This window comes from Mesoplodon bidens (assembly GCF_964165515.1).
Source record: "Mesoplodon bidens genome assembly, chromosome: Y".
NCBI lineage: Eukaryota > Metazoa > Chordata > Mammalia > Artiodactyla > Ziphiidae > Mesoplodon > Mesoplodon bidens.
Window position 1 is genome coordinate 43,773,529 of NC_138180.1, and position 20,767 is coordinate 43,794,295.

General features: G+C 38.3%; 1 protein-coding gene across 1 annotated transcript; it reads left to right on the forward strand.

The window, feature by feature from the left end:
* The first annotated feature begins 16,237 nt into the window (after positions 1–16,237).
* Positions 16,238–20,514, forward strand: LOC308609729 (E3 ubiquitin-protein ligase RLIM-like). The gene is made up of 2 exons (XM_081223437.1): positions 16,238–17,468; positions 18,813–20,514. Exons 1-2 carry the CDS (start codon positions 17,225–17,227, stop codon positions 20,414–20,416), a joined length of 1,848 nt encoding a protein of 615 aa, XP_081079563.1. The 5' UTR covers positions 16,238–17,224; the 3' UTR covers positions 20,417–20,514.
* The last annotated feature ends 253 nt before the right edge of the window (positions 20,515–20,767 follow it).

Sequence of the window (20,767 nt, forward strand, 5' to 3'; positions counted from 1 at the left end):
GTGGCTGGGCCCGTGAGCCATGGCCATTGAGCCTGCGCGTCTGGAGCCTGTGCTCCGCAACGGGAGAGGCCACAACAGTGAGAGCCCTGTGTACTGCAAAACAACAAACAAAAAAACCCAAAAATCCATATACCACACACACATTCTACAGGTTTCTGCTCATACACATTAGCAGGATATAGCATGTCTTTTGATGTATATGCTTACTCCTACCAGGGTGGACATTATACTTGCCTCCTGGGGCCTGGTGGAATCTGACTGTAGTTATTAGGATGCAGTAAGTGCTGATGTGGGTGGGTCTTGAGAAAAGTAGAAATTTCCTTGAAAACTAACCTATTTAGATGAGGTCTTTAGAGATATGTTAAGTAAGGGAAGGTTAGTTTCCTCAAATGGGGAGGAAGAAGGGTGGCTTCCTTTGGCGAGGAAACCACAGGAAGATTTGGGTTAAAAATTTTCATATTAATCTGAGTCTGCCTACCTGCACTTATCCTAAATACTCAATATATCCTTGTCTTAATACCCAGCTCTTCCTGATCAATGTCCTGATATTAATCTGTGAGACTTAGCACAGATGTCCGTTGAACTTGCATTTTAATTCTGCAACTCACACTTTTAGATTTGAAACTTGATCCTCAGCCATGTCTGCTGTGTGGCTATAAGACATGAGAAAATTTTAAGGCCCTCAGTGTGGCTCTCTGTGTCTTCCCATGCCTCGATCTGAGAGTTTAAACACCTAACATCTTTTAACTTTAAGTGTAAACATTTTCATTTTGTAAGCACTCTGGTGCTATAAGAAGCAGCTAATGGTCCCCGTGGTGCTTGTAGTTATTACTGCTGTAATAGACAAAATCAGCTGCCGCTTGAGATGTAAAAGTATTGTCTTCAACTGGCAATATGTTCAAAGCAAATATTGCTGGTAATTTATTTATTGCTTCCACTACTCGGAAGAAGCACTTGTCTTTGCATTGGCAATGGAGTCACTACTACATTCAAACTCAAAACCTTATTCCAGAGTCCCATCTTGAGCATCTTTTTCCTGGGATTACTCATGCAGGACAGGAAATCTGCTTCAGGAAGTTTAGAAAGTAGATTTTAATAAAAGGAGCTTGTTTCAAAAGTTATAAAAGCTGAAGTCAAATGAAATAGGAAGGCAACCTAGAGTTTGGAAAGACTGAATCCCCTAAGCAGAACTGTAATGAATGTAGAGACTGCTGGTGGGTGCTGGGGACATGGAGGGAGAAGCCCTTGAGCAGGAATTGGACGCATGAGGGAGACGAAGCCTCAGTTGTATGTACAACTCAAAGAAAGACGGCATTCTGGGTTCTCCCCTATCCCCTTCTTCCAAACTCTCACCAGTCCTTCCTTTACTCAAAATTAATTGGAAGCTAGTTGCCAGTGAATCCTGAGAAACCGAGTTTTCAGGAGTCAGTCCTCTAAAATAAAAATCAGAGGTGAAAAAACAGAAATAGTCTTTAAAAATTATTAACACAAATATTCCATCCCTTTACAATAACTTCTCACATTCCAGTTCACTTGTTCAAATACCCCACCACTATGATAGTATTTTGATGAAAAGTCTGTTTACTCCCTTGCTTTCTCCTGATACTGCCTTTGTATCTCTCCTTACTCTCTTACATTCCAATGTCCATTATCTAATAGTGTGTTTGTCCCTAGCCCTGTTCCAGTGTCTTTTAATTATGCTGGATCAACCCAAACCATTGCTTTCTCTTTTCTTGACCTCCAGCTTTCAAAGTCTTCCCAAGTAAAGTGTATAATAGTTTAGATTGTTTCCTTTATATATTCATGATCACTAACCTAAAAGGTCCTTTAATATTGCCCTTTAATTCTGCTACATTAATCTGGAGCCATCATTTCCCACTCTTTACACTTTGTTCTCTCTTTCTGCACTATTCTTTGTTTTTTTAAAAAAATCTTCATTGGAGTATAATTGCTTTACAATGTTGTGTTAGTTTCTGCTGTATAACAAAGTGATTCAGCTATTGCACTATTCTTAAATGGCATGTCCCCACCATTTGCTATAATATCAGGAGATAATCTCTTTTAATTCACAGAAAAGAAAAGAAAAAACATTAGGAGGACTTTCCTGTTAATTAACATAATAGAGTTACTACATCTGCTGCCATCTTTATCTCCTTTGGTAATTTAACAGAACAGAAGCTCCATTCCTACTAAACCCAATTCCCTTCCTACTGATTTGGATTGCATCACCTTGCACTCTCTAAGGATCCTTATTTTGTTCAATACATTCTCTAATCTGGATCTTTTCCACTATCTTTTTTAAACATTCTAAAATCTTCCAAATTGGGAAAAATAATAAAGAAGAGTAAAGCAAAAAAGAAAAGCAAAACCAAACTCACCTTTCTCCACATGACTTCTATTGCTCATTACCAGACTATCTCTTCTTCAAAGGCACAGTTTTTAAAATAATTCTTGAAAATGTTTTTCTGTATCTTGGCAATTGTGAATAATGCTTCAATGAACATGAATGCAATATTTTTGAGATCCTGATTTCAGTTCTCTTATACATATATATATATATACACACACACACATATATCTACATATATATATATACACATATATCCATTCAGAAGTGGGATTGCTAAATCATATGATAGTTCTATTTTTAATTTTTCGAGAAGCCTCCATACTGTTTTCCATAGTGACTATATACCATTTTGTATTCCCACCAACAGTGTACAAGAGATCCAATTTCTCCATGTTCACCCAGGTACTTGTTACCTCTGTATTTTTGAATCTAAGCATCCTAACAGGTGTGAGGTGATATCTCTTTGTGATTTTGATTTGCATTGCCCTGATGATTAGCGATGCTGAGTACCTTTTCATATACATTTTGGCCATTCATATGTGTTGTTTGGAAAATGTATATTCAAGTTCTTTGCCCATTTCTTAATCGAGTTATTTGGTTTATTTGCTACTTAGTTGTGGGAATTCCTTATAAATTTTGGATATTTACCCCTTACCAGATATATGATTTTCAAATATTTTCTCCCATTCCATTGGTTACCTTTCCATTCTGTTGGTTGTTTCCTTTGTTGTGCAGGAGCTTTTTATTTTGATGTAGTTCTACTTGTCTATTTTTGCTTCTGTGGTCTGTGCTTTTGGTGTCAGCCAATAAATCATTGCCAAGATCAATGTCAAGAAGTTTTTCCCAAAATGTCCATCGACAGATGAATGGTTCAAAACATGTAGTATATATTTACAATGGAATATTTTCAACTTTAAAAGAAGGAGGTGGTTCTACCATTGTGGCAACAGGGATGAACCTGGAGGACAATATGCTAAGTAAATAAGCCAGTCACAGAAGGACACATACTGCATAATTCCATTTATATGAGGTACCTAAAATAATCAGACTTCATGGAAGCAGAGAATAGAATGTTGTTTGCCAGGGCCTGGGGAAAGGGAGAAATGGGGAGCTGTTGTTCAACAGGTATGAATTTTCAGTTATACAAGATGAGTAAATTCAAGAAATCTGCTGTACAAATAGTGTCTGTAGTTAACAATAGTGTTAAGCACTTAAAATTAGTTAAGAGGGTCAATTTCATGTTAAGTTTTCTTACCACACACAGAAAAAATGGGACACAAGGAAGCTTTTGGAGGGGACAGATATGTCTATTACCTTGATTGTGTTAATTGTCTCATGGGTTTATGCATATGTCCAAACTCATCAAATAGTATGCATTAAACATGTGCCATTTTTTGTGCATCAGTTGTACCTCCATAAAGCTGTTTAAAAATGTTTATCTATATTTGATATCTTCACTTTATTACTTCCTTCTCATGCTTCAACCCACTCCCAATAGAATCCATCTTTTATTACTCCAATAAAAAGGTACTTCATAAGTTATTTCCAAATCCATGGATGCGATGTGAAAATTTTATCTCCTACTTACTTGACCTGTAAGTAGGATTTGCTTCTGTCTTTGAGACTTGATTTTCCTTGACCCAAAAACTCTTCTGGTTTTCCTTTAATCTCTGTGGTAGTTCATTCTCTATCTTCTTTGCAGGTACGTATCCTTCTCCTCAGACATTAAATGTTGAAATTCTTCAAAATTCAGTTCTAGGCCATTATGTCCTCTCACTTTAGAACTCATAATATGATTTCACAGAAACACACAGCTTCAGTTACCAACTCCATAAAGTTTGGACATTTGTGTGCCTGAGACCTCTAATCTGAATTCTGTAAATCCAGTTGCTTATTTAACATCTAAATCTGTTCATTTAAAATATACATAAAGCTAAATACTCATGGTCTCCCTAAACTGCCGAATCTCTCCTCCTTCATTTTCATTTGTCTTAGTGTGTAGTGACACCATTCACCCAGTTGTATAAATCAGGCACCTAACAGTAATCCTTGAGTTCAACCTCTCACATCAGCCACTATATCCTATCCATTATCAATCTTATCCATTTTACCTCCTAGATACTTCCTTAATCTATCTAATGTCCTCTATCTACTCATCGTTGTAAGTGGTAAATTAATGCATGAATATAAATTTCCCTGATTGCTTTGCTTGGTACCTATAATTTTTATGGCAGAAAAATTTATATAAAAAAAAATCCGGGGTTCCCTGGTGGCACAGTGGTTGAGAATCTGCCTGCCAATGCAGGGGACACGGGTTCGAGCCCTGGTCTGGGAAGATCCCACATGCCGCGGAGCAATTAGGTCCGTGAGCCACAATTACTGAGCCTGCGCATCTGGAGCCTGTGCTCCGCAACAACAGCGGCCGCAACAGTGAGAGGCCCGCGTACCGTGATGAAGAGTGGGCCCCACCTGCCGCAACTAGAGAAAGCCCTCACATGGAAACGAAGAACCAACACAGCCATAAATAAATAAATTAATAAATTAAAAAAATATATATATTAAAAATATCCGTTCATCTTTCCTATATCTTCCCTTCTGTTCCTCCATCCTCCTGTCCCCATTTCAAGCAAGTATCCAGGACTCCCTAGAAACCTCTTCCTCAGGAAATATGCCATTTCTAAGCATCAAGGTGTGAAGGAGGAGATTACAAGGCAGTTGGAGGATTAAAAGCCATTGAGTACAACAAGCACTGCCTGACAGTACCTTTTTACTGGATAGAGCCTTGGAGCTGCACCAACTCATTAGAGGGATGTAGTTGAGAGAGATATAGGGAAGGCATGTAATAGGCATGAGATATCTATCTCATCAAATATTTCAACATCCCAAACATTATACAGGAACATTTATAAATGGGACATAAAGGTACAGGTGTCCCGGTCTCAGAAGACCAGAAGGACCTCCACAACACTTTCATGTTACAGGGTTTTTATACCACTTTGGCTGTATAAGGTACCTCTAATAATGGCTGAGTCTAAATTCTCTACCTGCTCAGTTATTTAAAGAATTAAATTCATTTAAATCAAGTAAAGAAACAGTAGGTTTATAGCAGCTCATAACTGCTTACTTTTTAAAATTTATTTATTTATTTATTATTTTTGGCTCTGTGTTGGGTCTTTGTTGCTGCACGCGAGCTTTCTCTATTTGCAGAGAGTGGGGGCTACTCTTTGTTGCAGTGTGTGTGCTTCACATCACGGTGGCTTCTCGTTGTGGAGCATGGGCTCTAGGTGCACGGGCTTCAGTAGTTGTGGCGCATGGGCTCTAGAGCACAGGCTAAATAGTGGCACACGGACTCTAGAGCGCAGGCTCAGTAGTTGCAGAACATGGGCTTAGTTGCTCCGCGGCATGTGGGATCTTCGGGAACCAGGGCTGGAACCCGTGTCCCCTGCATCGGCAGGTGGATTCTTAACCACTGCACCACCAGGGAAACCCCTTAAATACTTACTTTATGTAGAAATGCTGTCACCAATATATGGCAAGAAGTTTGCTTGTATAATTTACACTAACTGGTATAATACACCTTCTACAAGAAAACTGAACAAGAATGAACTAGGGAGCAAAACATTTTTATCCTTTGAGCCATTCTGTTTTTAAGGGTTCTTGTAAGCTCTGATGTTTTATATCTGAGAGAAAGAAAAAAATTGTTTTTAATTGGAAATTTAGAGATTTTTTTTTAAACTTAAAATGAAAGATCTTGGTAGTAATTGAGTGTATAGTATTGTCATGTGTTTTATCATTCAATTTATAGAACTAATTGCCCATGTGTTCTTATAATAAGGGAGGAAAAAATAACGGTTTTATTCCCAGTATAGATATTGCATGATAAAAGGAGAATGATGACCATCTCCATTTCCAAAGGGAGAACAGGAATTCAAAACATGCTATGCCATAAAACGTTTAATTCAGCATTTTAAAATATTTTGAGCATTTTGAACTCAATGTTTTGTAACTTCTAAAAAAGTATAATGTATATACATAATTTCCACACATTTAAAATGAGTTGTTAAATTGTTGAGACCTGACTTCTTTCTCAAAATTAAGGTATGCTAGTCGGACCTGAGAATAGCCTCCAGAGGGCGACCAAGTTTCATCCCTGCAAACAACTGCATCAAAATTTAACATTGCTTCCAACAAAAGCAAGGACTTTCTAAAGTTAAAATTTGAAAAGCCAGTGATAATAGTTAATCCTTGAAAAAATACCATGACCCAAAGTCTGAATAGCTCTGCAAATATTGGTTGTTTAAGAAGGAGACCACCTCTAATTTGATCGTTTAGTAGAGCAAGGGTCTTTGGATCAAGACAAATCTCACAAAGCTACTAGATCAGCAAAACTTGTCATCAGTTCACGCATGCTCTAATTTTCCGGCTCACTGAAGTCTACCTATTCTAAACACCTTGTATTAGCAGGGTTTGGCTCTTGCATTTCAACAGACGCAAGGCCTTAAATTCAAGGGTCAGCTCTACAATTGGTTGATATATTACTTTGTAAACAGAGTTTCATCTACGGAATGAGATAAATATCTTCCTTATGTCTCATTGTTTTGTGAGTATTAAATTAGATAAATATATGAAAACACATGACACAATCACTGGTAGGTAAACTTACTTTCTGCCCATTTCTTTTGCCCTCCCTTTTTTTTTCCTTAAACTGAGAAAGATAGGATCTTATTATGTCATTCACTTCAATGTTTTAGTGCTATATCACTCCTCCATTACTTTTCCCCAAAGTATATTTTTTAAAATCTCACAGAAATAAAGTAGTGATTAAGTTTAAATAATTGATATTTCTCAATCCCTAGACAGAAGTATATCTAATAAAAGTAGGTTTGTTAATCCTTGACTGATAATGACTAGAAAATAAAGAAGTATTTCTAATTGGGCAATCCATCCAATTGGCTCTCACCGTGTACCAATGGATTATTATTTTTCTACTTATTTCATCTTTATTAAAGCTACAACACAGAGAACATTATTTGAGTTAACTTTGTAACTGCCCTGTCTCATTATTCCTGACCTGTATCTAACTAGCAGACAGTTACTTTTGATTCTTCTGAGAAAGTTTCTAAAGCATTGCTTTTCTTTTAAAATAACCTTCCTGAAGGTAATGCTAATTTTAACTACTGATCAAGATGGCCTTAATGTGTCCCTCAGTTTGGCTAAACTTCAGACAGGTTTTTTCTTTACCATAGGCCCTTAACCTCCCTTTTCTGAAAACATTTACTTTAAGAAACTTGAAATTGTAAATTCTTTCTCTGCCCCTTTGAGATGTAAATTTTCTCCTAGTCACTTGATACTTTTCCAACCCAGAAATGTCTTTCTCAAGGACCTGGGAGTCAGCTCTTTGAAATATAACCTTCAAGAAAGGTATTGCCCTTACTTCCCAGTCTCTGTGGGGAGTATAGGAGCCTAACTTTGATAAGAGCCAAAGCAAACAGAGATGGTCTAATTATATTGACCAACCTCATCTCCAGCATCCTCTACTATTTTTCCTACAGCTCATCCTGGCATCTAAAAACTTCCATGCCTTTTGTTTCAGCAGAATGGAGTTCAGTCTCTCTCCCCTATTACAGAATCATCTTGAGTAAAGTACTTCTTGCCTGTTTAACCATCTGGTGCAATTTTTCTTTAACATCACTCTATCACATACTCCAAACTGCCTACCGCTTTCAGATTAATCTTATAAAACTTTGTATATGTGCTGCTGAAGTGAGCACAATCTTTACAGAACTTTTAATCACTCCCTATTTCCTGTGGCATGAAGCCCACCATTCAAACTTCTCCACAGTCTTATACATTCCAAACTCATTAGTGTTATCTTCCAATTCCTGAATTCTCTCCTTCAATAATATTAGTACATTTTCTTCCTAAATGTGGCTAACATTTCCCCATTTTGAGATTTCATGTCTCTTCTAATTTTTTTTTTAATATTTGGAAATTTTATTATACTGTATTTACCCATAACAAATAAAATAGAAATTGTTTCAAGTCTTTGAAAATAAATTTAATACAGGGTATTAAGAACACCAGTGATGAAACTTCTGAGAAGTAAAGAAGGGCCACCTAGATAATGGAGTGATTAGTAGGAACAGGAATTTACTTTTACCCTATGCTGGAAAGGCAGAGTTAAGCAGAGGGTTGTAAAGGAGTCCAGTGCCAGGTTAAATGATCATCAATGTCAGACCATACCAGTTCTGTCTCATTGGAGTTGGAGCCATGGAAGTTACAAAGTTGCTGCTGGAGAATCTTCACAAAGTAGAGGAAGAAAGGGAGAAATCTCGTAGCTTATCCCTAAACTCCCATATACCATCAGTTGCTTCTTTTTGGCTGCGCCTGATCAGAAGTAAGCTGCCTGTATGAGTCTGCTATCATATGATACAAAACAGATTCAAGAAGGAACAATGACTAAATTCAAGAAAAAGCAGCCCAAAACTAGTATTTTTGCTTGAATGTTGTGCAACAGTCTGTTTTCTGTATTTTTCTAACTTTATTGAGATGTAAGTTTAAGGTGTACAACCTGTTGGTATGTTACATGTTGTGAAATGATACCACAGTGGAGCTAGTTAACACAACTCCGTTACCTCGCATAAATAACATTTTTTTTTTTCGGTGAGAACATTTAAGATCTACTCTCTTAGCAACTTTAAAGTATAATACAGTTCTGTTAACCTCAGTCACCATGCTGTAGATAAGATTCCCAGAAATTCATGTGCTAAATGGATATTTTACCCTTTGGTCAACATCTCCCCATTTCCCCCAACCCCAACCCCTGGCAACAACCATTCTATTCTCTGTTTCTCTGGGTTTGGCTGTTTTAGAGACTACAATTTAGTTATATCATACAGTATTTATTTTTCTCTCTCTGACTTATTTCACTCATCATAATGCCCCAAGGATCCATAAATGTTGTTGCAAGTGGCAGGATTTTCTTCTTTTTCATGGCTCAATAATATTCCATCTATGTACGTACCACATCTTCTATATCCATTTATCCATGTATGGACATTTTGGTTGTTTCCATTTCTCGGCAATTGTGAATAATGCTGCAATGAACGTGCGAGTGCAGATATCTCTTTGAAATAGTGATTTCATTTTCTTTGGATATATATACGCCCAAAGCAGGATTGCTAATGTATGGTAGTTTTCTTTTTAATTTTTTGAGGAGACTCCATATTGTTTACCATAGCGGCTGTAAAAATTTACATTCCCACCAACAGTGCACAAGGGTTTCCTTTTCTGCATCCTTGTCAACATTTGTTACCTCTTAGTCTCTTTGAGGTGATATCTCGTTGTAGTTTTGATTTGCATTTCCCTGGTGATTAGTGATGTAGAGCATCTTTTCATGAACCTGTTGGTGATTTGGATGTCTTCATTAAAAATTTTTATTCAGTTCTTCTGCACGAGTTTTAATTGAATTGTTTGAGAATCTATATCTATCTATCTATCTATCTATCTATCTATCTATCTATCTATCTATAGCCATTGTATGAGTTCCTCATATATTTTGGATATTAACACCTAATCACATACATGATGTGCAAATATTTTCTCCCATTCTGTAGCTCACCCTTTCATTTTGTTGATTGTTTATTGTTCTGTGTAGAAGCTTTTTAGGTTGATGCAGTTATATAACAAGTTGTATATAACAAGTTATATAACAAGTTGTATTTCTCTTGGTGATTTTAAGATTCCCTTGTTATCTTTAATGTTGACATTTTAATTTTAATATTTCTTGGTATGGATCTCTTTAGGTTGATCTGCTTTGGAGTTCTCTGGGCTTCCTATATCTGGATGTCTGTTTCTTTCCCCAGGTTAGGAAAAGTTTTCAGATATTATTTCTACAAATGTTTTCTGCCCCCTTTTCTCTTCTCCTTCTGGAGTTCCTATAAGGTGAATGTTATTCCATTTGATGTGCCATAAATCCCTTAAGCTATATTCATTATTTTCATTTTTTTTTTCTTCCTTATTCTCTGATTGGATGATTTCCTCTGACCTGTCTTTGAGTTCACCTATTCTTTCTTGTGCTTCATCTACTGTATTTCTAAGTTCAATTATTGCATTCTCCAGTTCTGTGACTTCTATTTGGAACTTTCTTATATCTTCTGTTTCTTCGTTGAAGTTCTCACTGTTATCATCCATTTTCCTTCTGAGTTCAGTGAGCATTTTTATGACCATAACTTTGAACTCTTTATCAATTAAATTACTTATGTTCATTTCATTAAGATTTTTCCCTGAGGTTTTATTTTGTTCTTTTTTTGGAGTATAGTCCTCTCTTTCTTCATTTTGCTTGACTCTCTGTGTTGGTTTCTATGCATTAAGTGAAATAGCCACATCTCCCAGTCTTGAAGAGCTGTGTGACAGACGAACCTTGTCATTTAACCCTGTCTACTCTTGGTTGCCTCTCAAATCTTTGTGATTGTCTAAGCAGTTTATTTTTAATAGACCTGGCACACCATCCCAGCAGTTGAGGGTGTGCCAAGACAAATGAGCAACCCAAAGGGGAGAATCTCAGGCAGTACCTAGATTCAAGTTGATAGGAAGCCAGAAAATTTGGTAACAGCTTTTAAAGAATGCAAATATAGGGCCTCCCTGGTGGCGCAGTGGTTGAGAGTCCGCCTGCCGATGCAGGGGATACGGGTTCGTGCCCCGGTCTGGGAGGATCCCATATGCCGCGGAGCGGCTGGGCCCGTGAGCCATGGCCGATGGGCCTGCGCGTCCGGAGCCTGTGCTCCGCAACGGGAGAGGCCACAACAGTGAGAGGCCCGCATACCGCAAAAAGAAAAAAAAAAAAAAAAAAAAAAAAAAAATGAATGCAAATATATTTAGCCTTGTGAGATTGCAAGTGTAAGCCCTGCTGCGCCCCAGAAGCAAGCAACCTGAAGGTGTACCCCGGGGAGCAGTCACAAGAAAACAGTGCTTCAGATAAGTGTACAAGCTCCATTCTGGGAGATACCAGTGAACTGTAGTAAGGCAGAATGAGGGTGGAGAGATGGCACCCCCAGCCTACCTTCCCCGAGAGCACATCCGTAGCCTCTAGATGTGTGCTGAACCTGAAGTCTGCTCTTAAGTCTTGTCCCTACTAGCAAATAGGCTTTTTTCATGTAAAGGCTGGGGCTGTGTCTCAGTCTGATATGTAGTGGTACATCCTGGGGGTGGTATCCTGCCAAGAACTGTCTCTCCAATTGTTACAGTCCCATGCGACCCAGAAAAGAAATCCCTCCTGGCCTCCAGAGCCAGGTGATCAAGGAGCATCCCCTGAGTGGAGGCCACAAAAATGGGATTTCCTGTCTTGGAGATTCTGGCTCTCTGGAGCACATCAGAAGGAAAGTGTGAAGATGATGCTTACTGGCTGAGTGAGGCGGTGGGAAGAGTGCAAAGATGACACCATTTGAATAAAGGGAAAGAGGGAAAAGAAAAAAAGAAAAAGAAGAAGAAAAAATATATATATAGCAAGACAGAGGAAGAGCAGGGAAGAAGGAGGCAGCTGGCTGGAGCACAAAGTTGTCACCTGCAGGAAAGGAAAAAGGGGAAAAAAGATGGCACCTTTCTGTTTTATCAAGGTAGAGAGAGAGCAGGAAGATGGCACCTGCCAGCCTCTGTCCCTGGGGAGTATTCCAGCAGGCCCCTGTTCCTCAGATTAATGCTGTAAAATTGGGAAGTGAGTCTCTTTCACAAAAAGTCAGAGTGCTTTTCAAACAAACAGAATATTATTTATGTATATGTGTTTATTTATTTATTACAATAATCTAGAAGGTAAGACTTTACAAATAAACAAATGTGCAGAAATATGAACTAACTTGCTTGTGAATAACAGACCTGGAGCATGCCTCAGAGAAAGTGTGTAAAATGGCTCAAAACTAGAGAAAGCATAGAAGCAAACTAACCACTGACAAGGCACTAATAGAAAAGCTATCAAAAGTTTAAATCTGGGCTTCCCTAGTGGCGCAGTGGTTGAGAGTCCGCCTGCCGATGCAGGGGACATGGGTTCGTACCCCGGTCTGGGAAGATCCCACATGCCGCGGAGCGGCTGGGCCTGTGAGACATGGCCGCTGAGCCTGCAGGTCTGGAGCCTGTGCTCCGCAGTGGGAGAGGCCACAACAGTGAGAGGTCCACGTACCACAAAAAAAAAAAAAAAAAAAAAAGTCTAAATCTGAGCAGAACCAGGAAGAAAGGAAATCATTAGAGGGATGCGACCTTGCTAAATAAATACATTTTTATTTCCATAATTAGAGGTAAGAATAAGGAAGAGATGAAACTAATTCCTAGGGTCAAGCCTATGTTAGTGGAAAGGTTGTGATTTCAATTAACAAGAATTTCTTGTTTAGATTCAAAACAAGTATTTGTGTCAAAGAACCAATTCCAGTAGATTCCATGAGACACGCATATTTAGATTCATTTTTCTGCATCAATGCTTTCAAGCTTTTAACCCATCCTTCTGGTGGGAAAGAAAAAGACATAAATATATGAAATATCTTATCAAGCTTTAATTATGTTTACTTCTTGATTTAAAATTACTCTTTATTAAGTTAAAACGAAGATATTCTAGACTAACTCCAAAGCAGAATTGAAATGGCACACGAAAATGATCAAACATGATTCAAGCATCTCATTTAACTGAGATTTTACTACGTTTGTGTAATGATGTCTGATATTGTGTTTTCATTAAACATAGCAGAGTAGAGCGAAACAGGGAGAGTCATCCTATAGACCTTGTTTGAATCTAAACATATTATCTATTACTGTAACTTTGAGAAAATCACTTAATTTGCATCAGCCTCCATGCCTTTATCTCTGAGGATAGTAATACCTATCTTGCATGGGGCTTGAGATCAAATAAGTTAAAACACGAGCAGAGTGTCTAGCAATTAAAGTTGCTCAGTAAATAGCTCTTAATATTACCAATGGTCTCTGATGTGGGAAAACTATTACATAATAAAAAGATCCTTAATCGGGTATCTTTAAAATCAGGCTGAATGCAAAGAACTTCAGATTTTATGTCCTCCTTTTTTTTATTTTTACCCAGAGAATAATGCAATTCAGAAAACAGAGGGAGAGGTTAATTTCTACTTCAACTGAAAAGTCATCATTATAAGATTTTTTTCATCATGTGCTATAGTACATTAAATATAAACATAACATTTTTTTTTACCTCTCTATTGAAAGGTAGAATGTGGTGTCCCACTTCTTGAATATGGGCTGAAACAGTGGCTTATTCAATCAACAGAATGCAAGAGAAAAGGTGTTCTTGCACTTGTGAGGTTAAGTCATAGGAAGCCTTACAGATTCCAGCCAAGTCTCATGAGATGTTTATTTTGGGTGAAGCCACTCACTATGTAAGAGTTCAACTACTTTGAGATATCCAGGTTGCTAAGACTCCAAAACTACACCGAGAAATTTCATGGAGAAAGACAGAGACAGAGAGAAAACCAGCCCCAGATTTTTCAGCCTGTGCAGCCCAACTCAAGTCCCCGATTTGTGAATGAAGATGCCATCTTGGTTGGACATTTCAGCACCAAAAGATGTGACTCAAAGAAAACTTAGCCAGAACAAAGGCCCCAGACATATGACACCAGTCAAGTTGTCTAATCTATCTCCAATCATTCAAACCACCACAGCTGAGGCCCATGATGGAGCAGAGATGAGCCATCCCCAGTATTCTTTATCTTTATTCTTAGCTCACAAAGTCCTGACCATAACAACATGGTTTCTATTGTATCTACCACTGCGTTTTGGACTGGTTTGTTATACTGCAATAGGTATCTGGAATATATGTCTTGATCATTTCTTACAGTTCTAAAGCCACGGAACTCCTTTTACCCATATTCAGGGAGAATGCTATCTCTTGCTTATTTTCAGTCTCCCTTTGAGTCTTAGAATCTGTTCAGAAGCTTCCTTGGACAGAGTCAGTAAAAGAAAACTCTTGATTACACAACTCCATTATTACAACCAGGATAAAAGAACAGCCAAATCTGCTCACACACACCCCATTTTTTCACCACATCATAAACAATGGATTGGCCAAATTTTTAAGTGCTTTGACTCTGATTGAAAGTAAGCAGCTTTCCATCTTCAACCTCTTCCCCTCCCACTCAACTTAGAGTGATGCTCTAGTCAACCTCCGGACTTCCTGATGCGCCTCCCATCTCTGAAATGAGAAGTGAAGAAAAAACATCTTCAGAAGACTTCTGATATCAAGACAAGGGATAGAACAAAGGCCAAAGCAGCAATATTGCCATCCAGAGGAAAAACTACTGAACCTACACTGCAATACTCAGAAGGAAAGTCAAGACATGAGAGAACTAAGTGTAAAGCACAGCTATATTGGTGGCTTCTATTTAAATAATCAAGGTCAATAAGTAGGTCTCTGGGATGATGATCCCTATACCCTGTTACTTGCACCAGAATTGGGACATAACCAGGAACAAATAGTTCAGGAAGCTAGAGTCATTGACACTGAGAGCCAACTACAGGGAACACCAAACATCCGGGGCTATTAGTTCATGTGCTTCTGTACCTAAATTTGGAAAGACTGTAAGACTTTCTGAATCTTCAGGTAACTTGCATACTATTCTAATCATAAGAAATCATGCTCCCTCTTAAGCTAAACCATACAACTTCAGAATCAGGTGTTACTTCTTATTGGTACCACTGTCCACTAAGCAAAGACAGAAATACAGAAGTAATCCTGACCCCTGCCTTTCCCTCATATATTCCCCCTCCCCACTTTTCCATCTTTCCCATATATTACTAGGTTTAATCAGTTCTGCTGCCTAGAGATCTGTTAAAGTCCTTCATTTTAATCATATTCCTCTGCCCTGATTCAGATCCTTGTCATCACTAGCCTAGGCTGCCCTCTATTTCTGACCCTCCCATCTGAGCTGTTGCCCTTCATATTCATCCTCAACACTACTATCAATATTATTTCTAAATTGCAAATTTGACCATCAACTGTCTAAAGACTTCAACATCTTTCCATTGCACTAATGATAAAGTCCAACTTCTAAACATGTCATAAAGGTCTCCATTTTTTGGCTTTGCTCTGCCAATTTAACTAATGTCTTTTTTTAGTAATTAAAATCTACTATCCTTGTTGTTTTACGAGTGTTAGCAGTTGCTGTTCTCACTTTTGAAAATATTTCCCCCTTTCATTCACTTAGAAAACTCCTATTCATCCTTTCAAACCCAAATGCAGTGAAACCGATTTTCTCTCTCACTCAAATCACTTTCTCCTCAAAACTGTAACTTTACCTCTGTGTAGCTCAATTGTTTATTATACTCTAATGACAACAGATTCTTAAATATACTCTTCTTTGTATCTTAATATCCGATAATATGACTGACATTTAACAAACGCTAAACATACTTGACACTTGAATTGATTGAATTGAATTAAACTGAATCAATCACTCTCAAGAACACTAACGATTGTTAGGGTTTCCTGCATCAAGAGTACAAATCACGCTGAATTTTCATAATACTGCTAGTTTTGATTGAGGCACAGCAAACAAGTTTACAACAGATTTCCCCTGTGAAAAGAATAACTTCAGTAAAAGATAACATATACACTCAGAAGTCCATAAAGGAGGCAGGGCAGTCTAGGGGATTCTGTTCTCATCCAAAGTCTTGCTGAGATTTGATTCAGAGGGGAAAGATTGATTTTTCTAGCTTAAGTTAAACGAGGCATGGAACAAATGTCAAAAGCAGGACATGGACTTAGATTCTTCACTGTCACACCAGTAAAGTTACCATCCTTCCATCTCCTTGAGAACAAACAAGAAAGCCTGCTGTGGACCATGAACAAAACAACAACTGTGAATTTACACAACTCCTTAAACTTCTAAGCTGTGTACTGAGAGTGAATTAGAGGTCTCCTCCAGATAGCATTGCAAATGAGCGTTATTTTATTTTCACCAAGCCTTTCAGGTGATACATGCGACAAAATCAGCAAAGTCAGTACTCACTGTGGCAGACAAAGTAACTATTATGTATCTGTCCTAAAAGTTCCTGTGATGTTCTGGCTAGTTTTGCTTAAGTACTATTTATAATATTTATGAGAAAGGAGGACAAAAATGAACCTGATGCTTTTGTGGAGAAGGAATTCCCTGGCTGAGCAGAAAAGCCTGCCAAAGTTTTGGTGTTTCTTGTTTGTTTGAAACAAGACTGAAGGACCATATAATGCAAGATGAAGCCATTAACAGTTAAAAGGGAGAGGACACACTAAAGAGAGTCAGCCAGGGCCCTGGTAAATTATCAAAAATTGTGGGCTTTCTTAGTGAGAGTCTAGGATTTGAGAAATTCATGAGGAGAAAAGGCGGAGGTCCCTGGGCACCTGAAAATGAGAATTGCTGCATTGAACTAGGCTGACTTTGGCATGGCATTTTGAAGAAGGCAGTCATATGGAATGTAACGAATAAATAGAGCATATCAGAGCCTGAAAACCTGAGAATAGGCTCATGTGGGTGAAACGAGGTGAAGCACGGTGCTTGGTACACTATAAACCCTCAGTAACATTGGCTGGTTTTGAATGAAATGAAACCTAACCTGAATCCAGTCCCTACTCGGTAACAGCGGGGAAGATAATGGGTGCCTAGGCAACGTCTAGCAAGTTCTGGGCTAGAGGCGGCTCCCAACTGTTGCGTCACCAGGGGCCACAGAACTGAGTCGGGAAGGGAGAAGGGAGGAATCTGTGCGGAGGGTCATCCGACTGAGTCGGAACCGGACACTCTGGCAGGAAGTAGAAAGCGAAGAAAACGAAACGACCATTGGTGAATTTCAACACCACGTCGTGAATTTCAGATAATTTTCCACTTGTTTATTAAGATGGAAAACTCGGATTCCAACGATGAAGGAGATGGAGTTTCGGCCCAACACATAAGTCAAACGGACCGATTGGTTCGGGAAGAAGATTTCTCCAGGTTCGTAAATAATCTGAGTGAAGAAGATTACGAACTTATGAGAGACAACAATCTTCTAGGCATTCCAGGTGAAAGTACGGAAGAAGAGTTGCTGAGAAGACTTCAGCTAATTAAAGAAAACGCACCACAAGACTCAGATGAAAATACAGGTATATTCTGCTTTTGGAGAGAATAGGATGGGATGAATAAGGAACTTCATAATAGGAAATAGTAACTTCATAATAGGAAATAGTAAATTATACAGAAGTGACTTACATTCATTTGGTAAGTAACTTCTCATAAAAAGAACTGGCATTTACTTGATTTTTGGTGAGCATGTCAAGGTCTGTTTGTTTGTTTTCCTGATTCACATTTGGGTTGTTTTAATTGGGAAACAGTGCAAAGTAGCCTATTTGTATTTTTCTTGGTTTTCTACATCAACTGAAAGTCCCTCCTACTTCCTGAATTATTTTTTCTACATAGACATGTAAAAAAAGCAAACAGAAATATTCTCCACTGGGGACAATTGTTCTCTCTTCAACACCTGGGGACATTTGACAATGGCTAGAGATATTTTTGGTTGTCACAGGGGAGGCATGGGTGTTACTAGCATCTAGTGGGCAGAGGCCAGGGATGCTGCCAAATATCCCACAATGCACAGGATAGCTCCCCAAAACAAAGAATTGTCCAGCACCAAAATGTCAATAGTGCTAAGGCTGAGAAACCCTGCTCGGACCTCAGGTCTGGTGCCTTCCCTTCCAGTGTGAAGTAGAGGATGTTGCTGTCTAATGAAGAGGATACTATAATACTTTGCCTCTTGAATATGGTCTTATATGTACCATGCTAGGTTCAGTCTATTCATTTGATCTGACCTTCAATTTAATGTCAATTAAAAATCTTGGTAACTTTAAGAAGTATTCAAAATGCAAACACTTTTAAACCTATAAAACTTGTTTATGTTTGGGCAATAACCTTATATTTTAAAACAGCTTATCTATTATCAAAAGCACATAAGTGAAGAGCCTAGAAGTAGTCATGTTGGAGACTAATGAAAATTAGACAATAATGTAAATTGAACTAAAATACTAGCATTGTACCTTAACTGGTGTTTACCTTATTTAATTGCATTAGTGTTTTGACAGTGGACTGAAAAAAAAGTCTCTTGACATTCCCCTGACAGTGGTACACAGGGCTGTGTATATGATGAAATACTGAAAAATAGACTTCCTCCGGATTCCCTTTTTAAAAAATTCTCTAAGTTTATCTAGGATTAGCTCACTCTTTTTGGATGGAATCGAAACTTTTCTACCTTTACTTATAAATCTACACAGTGCAGTTTATAAAATATTAACTCTATAAATGTGAAATCAGTTTAAAACACCTGAGTATTTAAGTTCTCATTTTTTGTTTGTTTTTGAAACAAAGTTTCAGAGTGCTATTTTATGATGGTTCTAATTTTGGTAGTTCTTTTATGCACCCTCCCCATTTTTTTTTTTTTTTTTTTTTGTTAACAGACAGAGGAGACTCTTCAGATGACGTGTCTAGTGGTGACTCTATAATAGACTGGCTTAACTGTTCTGGACAAACTGAAAATATGACAAGTGGACAAAGAGAAAACCAATCTTGGAGAGAAGAGAGCCAAATTAATCCTAAAAGTGATCAGTTCATATTCAGTTTAGAAATAAATGCTAACCTTGATAATGGGAGTCCAAATCCAGAGAATGAATATGTAGCGTCTGCAAGACTTCCCAGAAGAGAAAATATGGAAGACAGCCAAAGGCAAGTGGAAAGTCCACAATCTGAATCAATATTTACAAGACCATCTATGTCTGAACAAGATACAACTGAAACATTAATGGAATTCCCACCTACCACAAGTCAGAGAAGAGCAAGAAGTAGGAGCCCAGAGTATCGGAGAACCAGAGCAAGAATTGAAAGTTGGTCGCCTCCACGTTCACTTAGGGAAATTGTACAAAGACTTAATCATAGTATACCCTCTCAGAATTTTGAGCAGCCTCTGCTAAGTGAGAATGCGAGATTTTCTAGAACTGAGCACCAAGAAATATTGACACAGCAAATGACTGGATTTGAGTTGCAAAATAGCGGTCTTATTGAAACTTCTAGAACAAGGAATGCTGTTCATGGAGAAAATTCTCCAGATACAACCAGCAGTGGTGAATCTTGTGGAATGAGGGAAATATATCCAACCATACCCTTCAATCTTGAAGTAGGACAAGTTCATTCTGGAGCACATTCTCAGAGAGACAGCAGAGCTAGTAGAACTCAGTTAACATCTGAGACACCAAACAACACTGTCACTTCTGAAAGTGAACGAGGACTGAGGCATATGTATTCACATTCTGAGCAGGCAGGTGTGAGAGCTTATGTCAATACCATTAGAAATCCCGTTTGCAGAATGTTAAATACTAGCTTAAATGATACAACATCTGTTCCAATTCAGAGCACGTTAAGGCAGACAATGACAGAATTTAGTAGCTCAAATAACGTTATGGACAGTGACAGTAATTTAGAGCATAGTGTCTCACCTCCAAGTCAAAACATGGAATGGCTAGAGTCACCTAATGGTAGTAGTAGTGGTACATTTGGTTCTGATTCAAATGCTAGCTATGATACCCATTCAAGTTCCACACTGAGTTGTCATTCAAGCCCCAATTGTATGTCTAGTTCCAGTTCTAGTCCTATTTGTGGTTCCAGCTCAAGTGATGAAAATTCAGGAATTAGATCACTGATGTTTGAAGGCAGTGAAGAAACAAACTTAGCATCAGACTTATCATCAGAGACCAGCCAAGGGGGTAGACAAATTAGCCTAATAATATCTGATGAAAGTGACTCTGGGTCCTCCCATAATCTGCAAACTACAGGACTCACCAAAGCACAGATTGACAGCTTGGCTGTAAGATCTTTTGGTGAAAATGATGCACTAAAAGCCTGCAGCATTTGCCTTACAGAGTACACAGAAAACAGCAAGCTTCGCATACTACCTTGCTCCCATGAATACCACATTCACTGCATTGATCGCTGGCTGTCTGAGAACTCTACGTGTCCGATTTGTCGTAGGCAAGTAGTGGATTCCAATGAGAGTGAAAATCCTGATTGAGATCTGAATTCTCAGCTATATAAAGTGTTATAGGGCTTCCCTGGTGGTGCAGGGCTTGAGAGTCAACCTGCCGACGCAGGGGACTGACAATAAAAATTAATTTCACACCACAGCAGTTCACTGAATTTCAATAGAAGCTTAGCATGTGCACTGGGTTGGGATGTTCCTGATTCCATGGGAGAAATGTCTTAATATGATATAATGAATCTAGATAGATCCTAGTAGTATTATCTCGTCATGTAAATCCCAGACATCTCTTAGCCCTGTTCAATCCTGGTTGTGAATGCAAAGAAACAGAAACCCAACCAAATTTCAATAATTAAGAAGCCATTTAAGACTACATTAGAGTCA

Coding starts and splice junctions, on each gene's coding strand:
- LOC308609729 (XM_081223437.1), top strand. CDS start 17,225: ATGGAAAACTCGGATTCCAACGATGAAGGAGATGGAGTTTCGGCCCAA. Junction 17,469..18,812: donor AGACTCAGATGAAAATACAG/GTATATTCTGCT, acceptor TTTTGTTAACAG/ACAGAGGAGACTCTTCAGAT.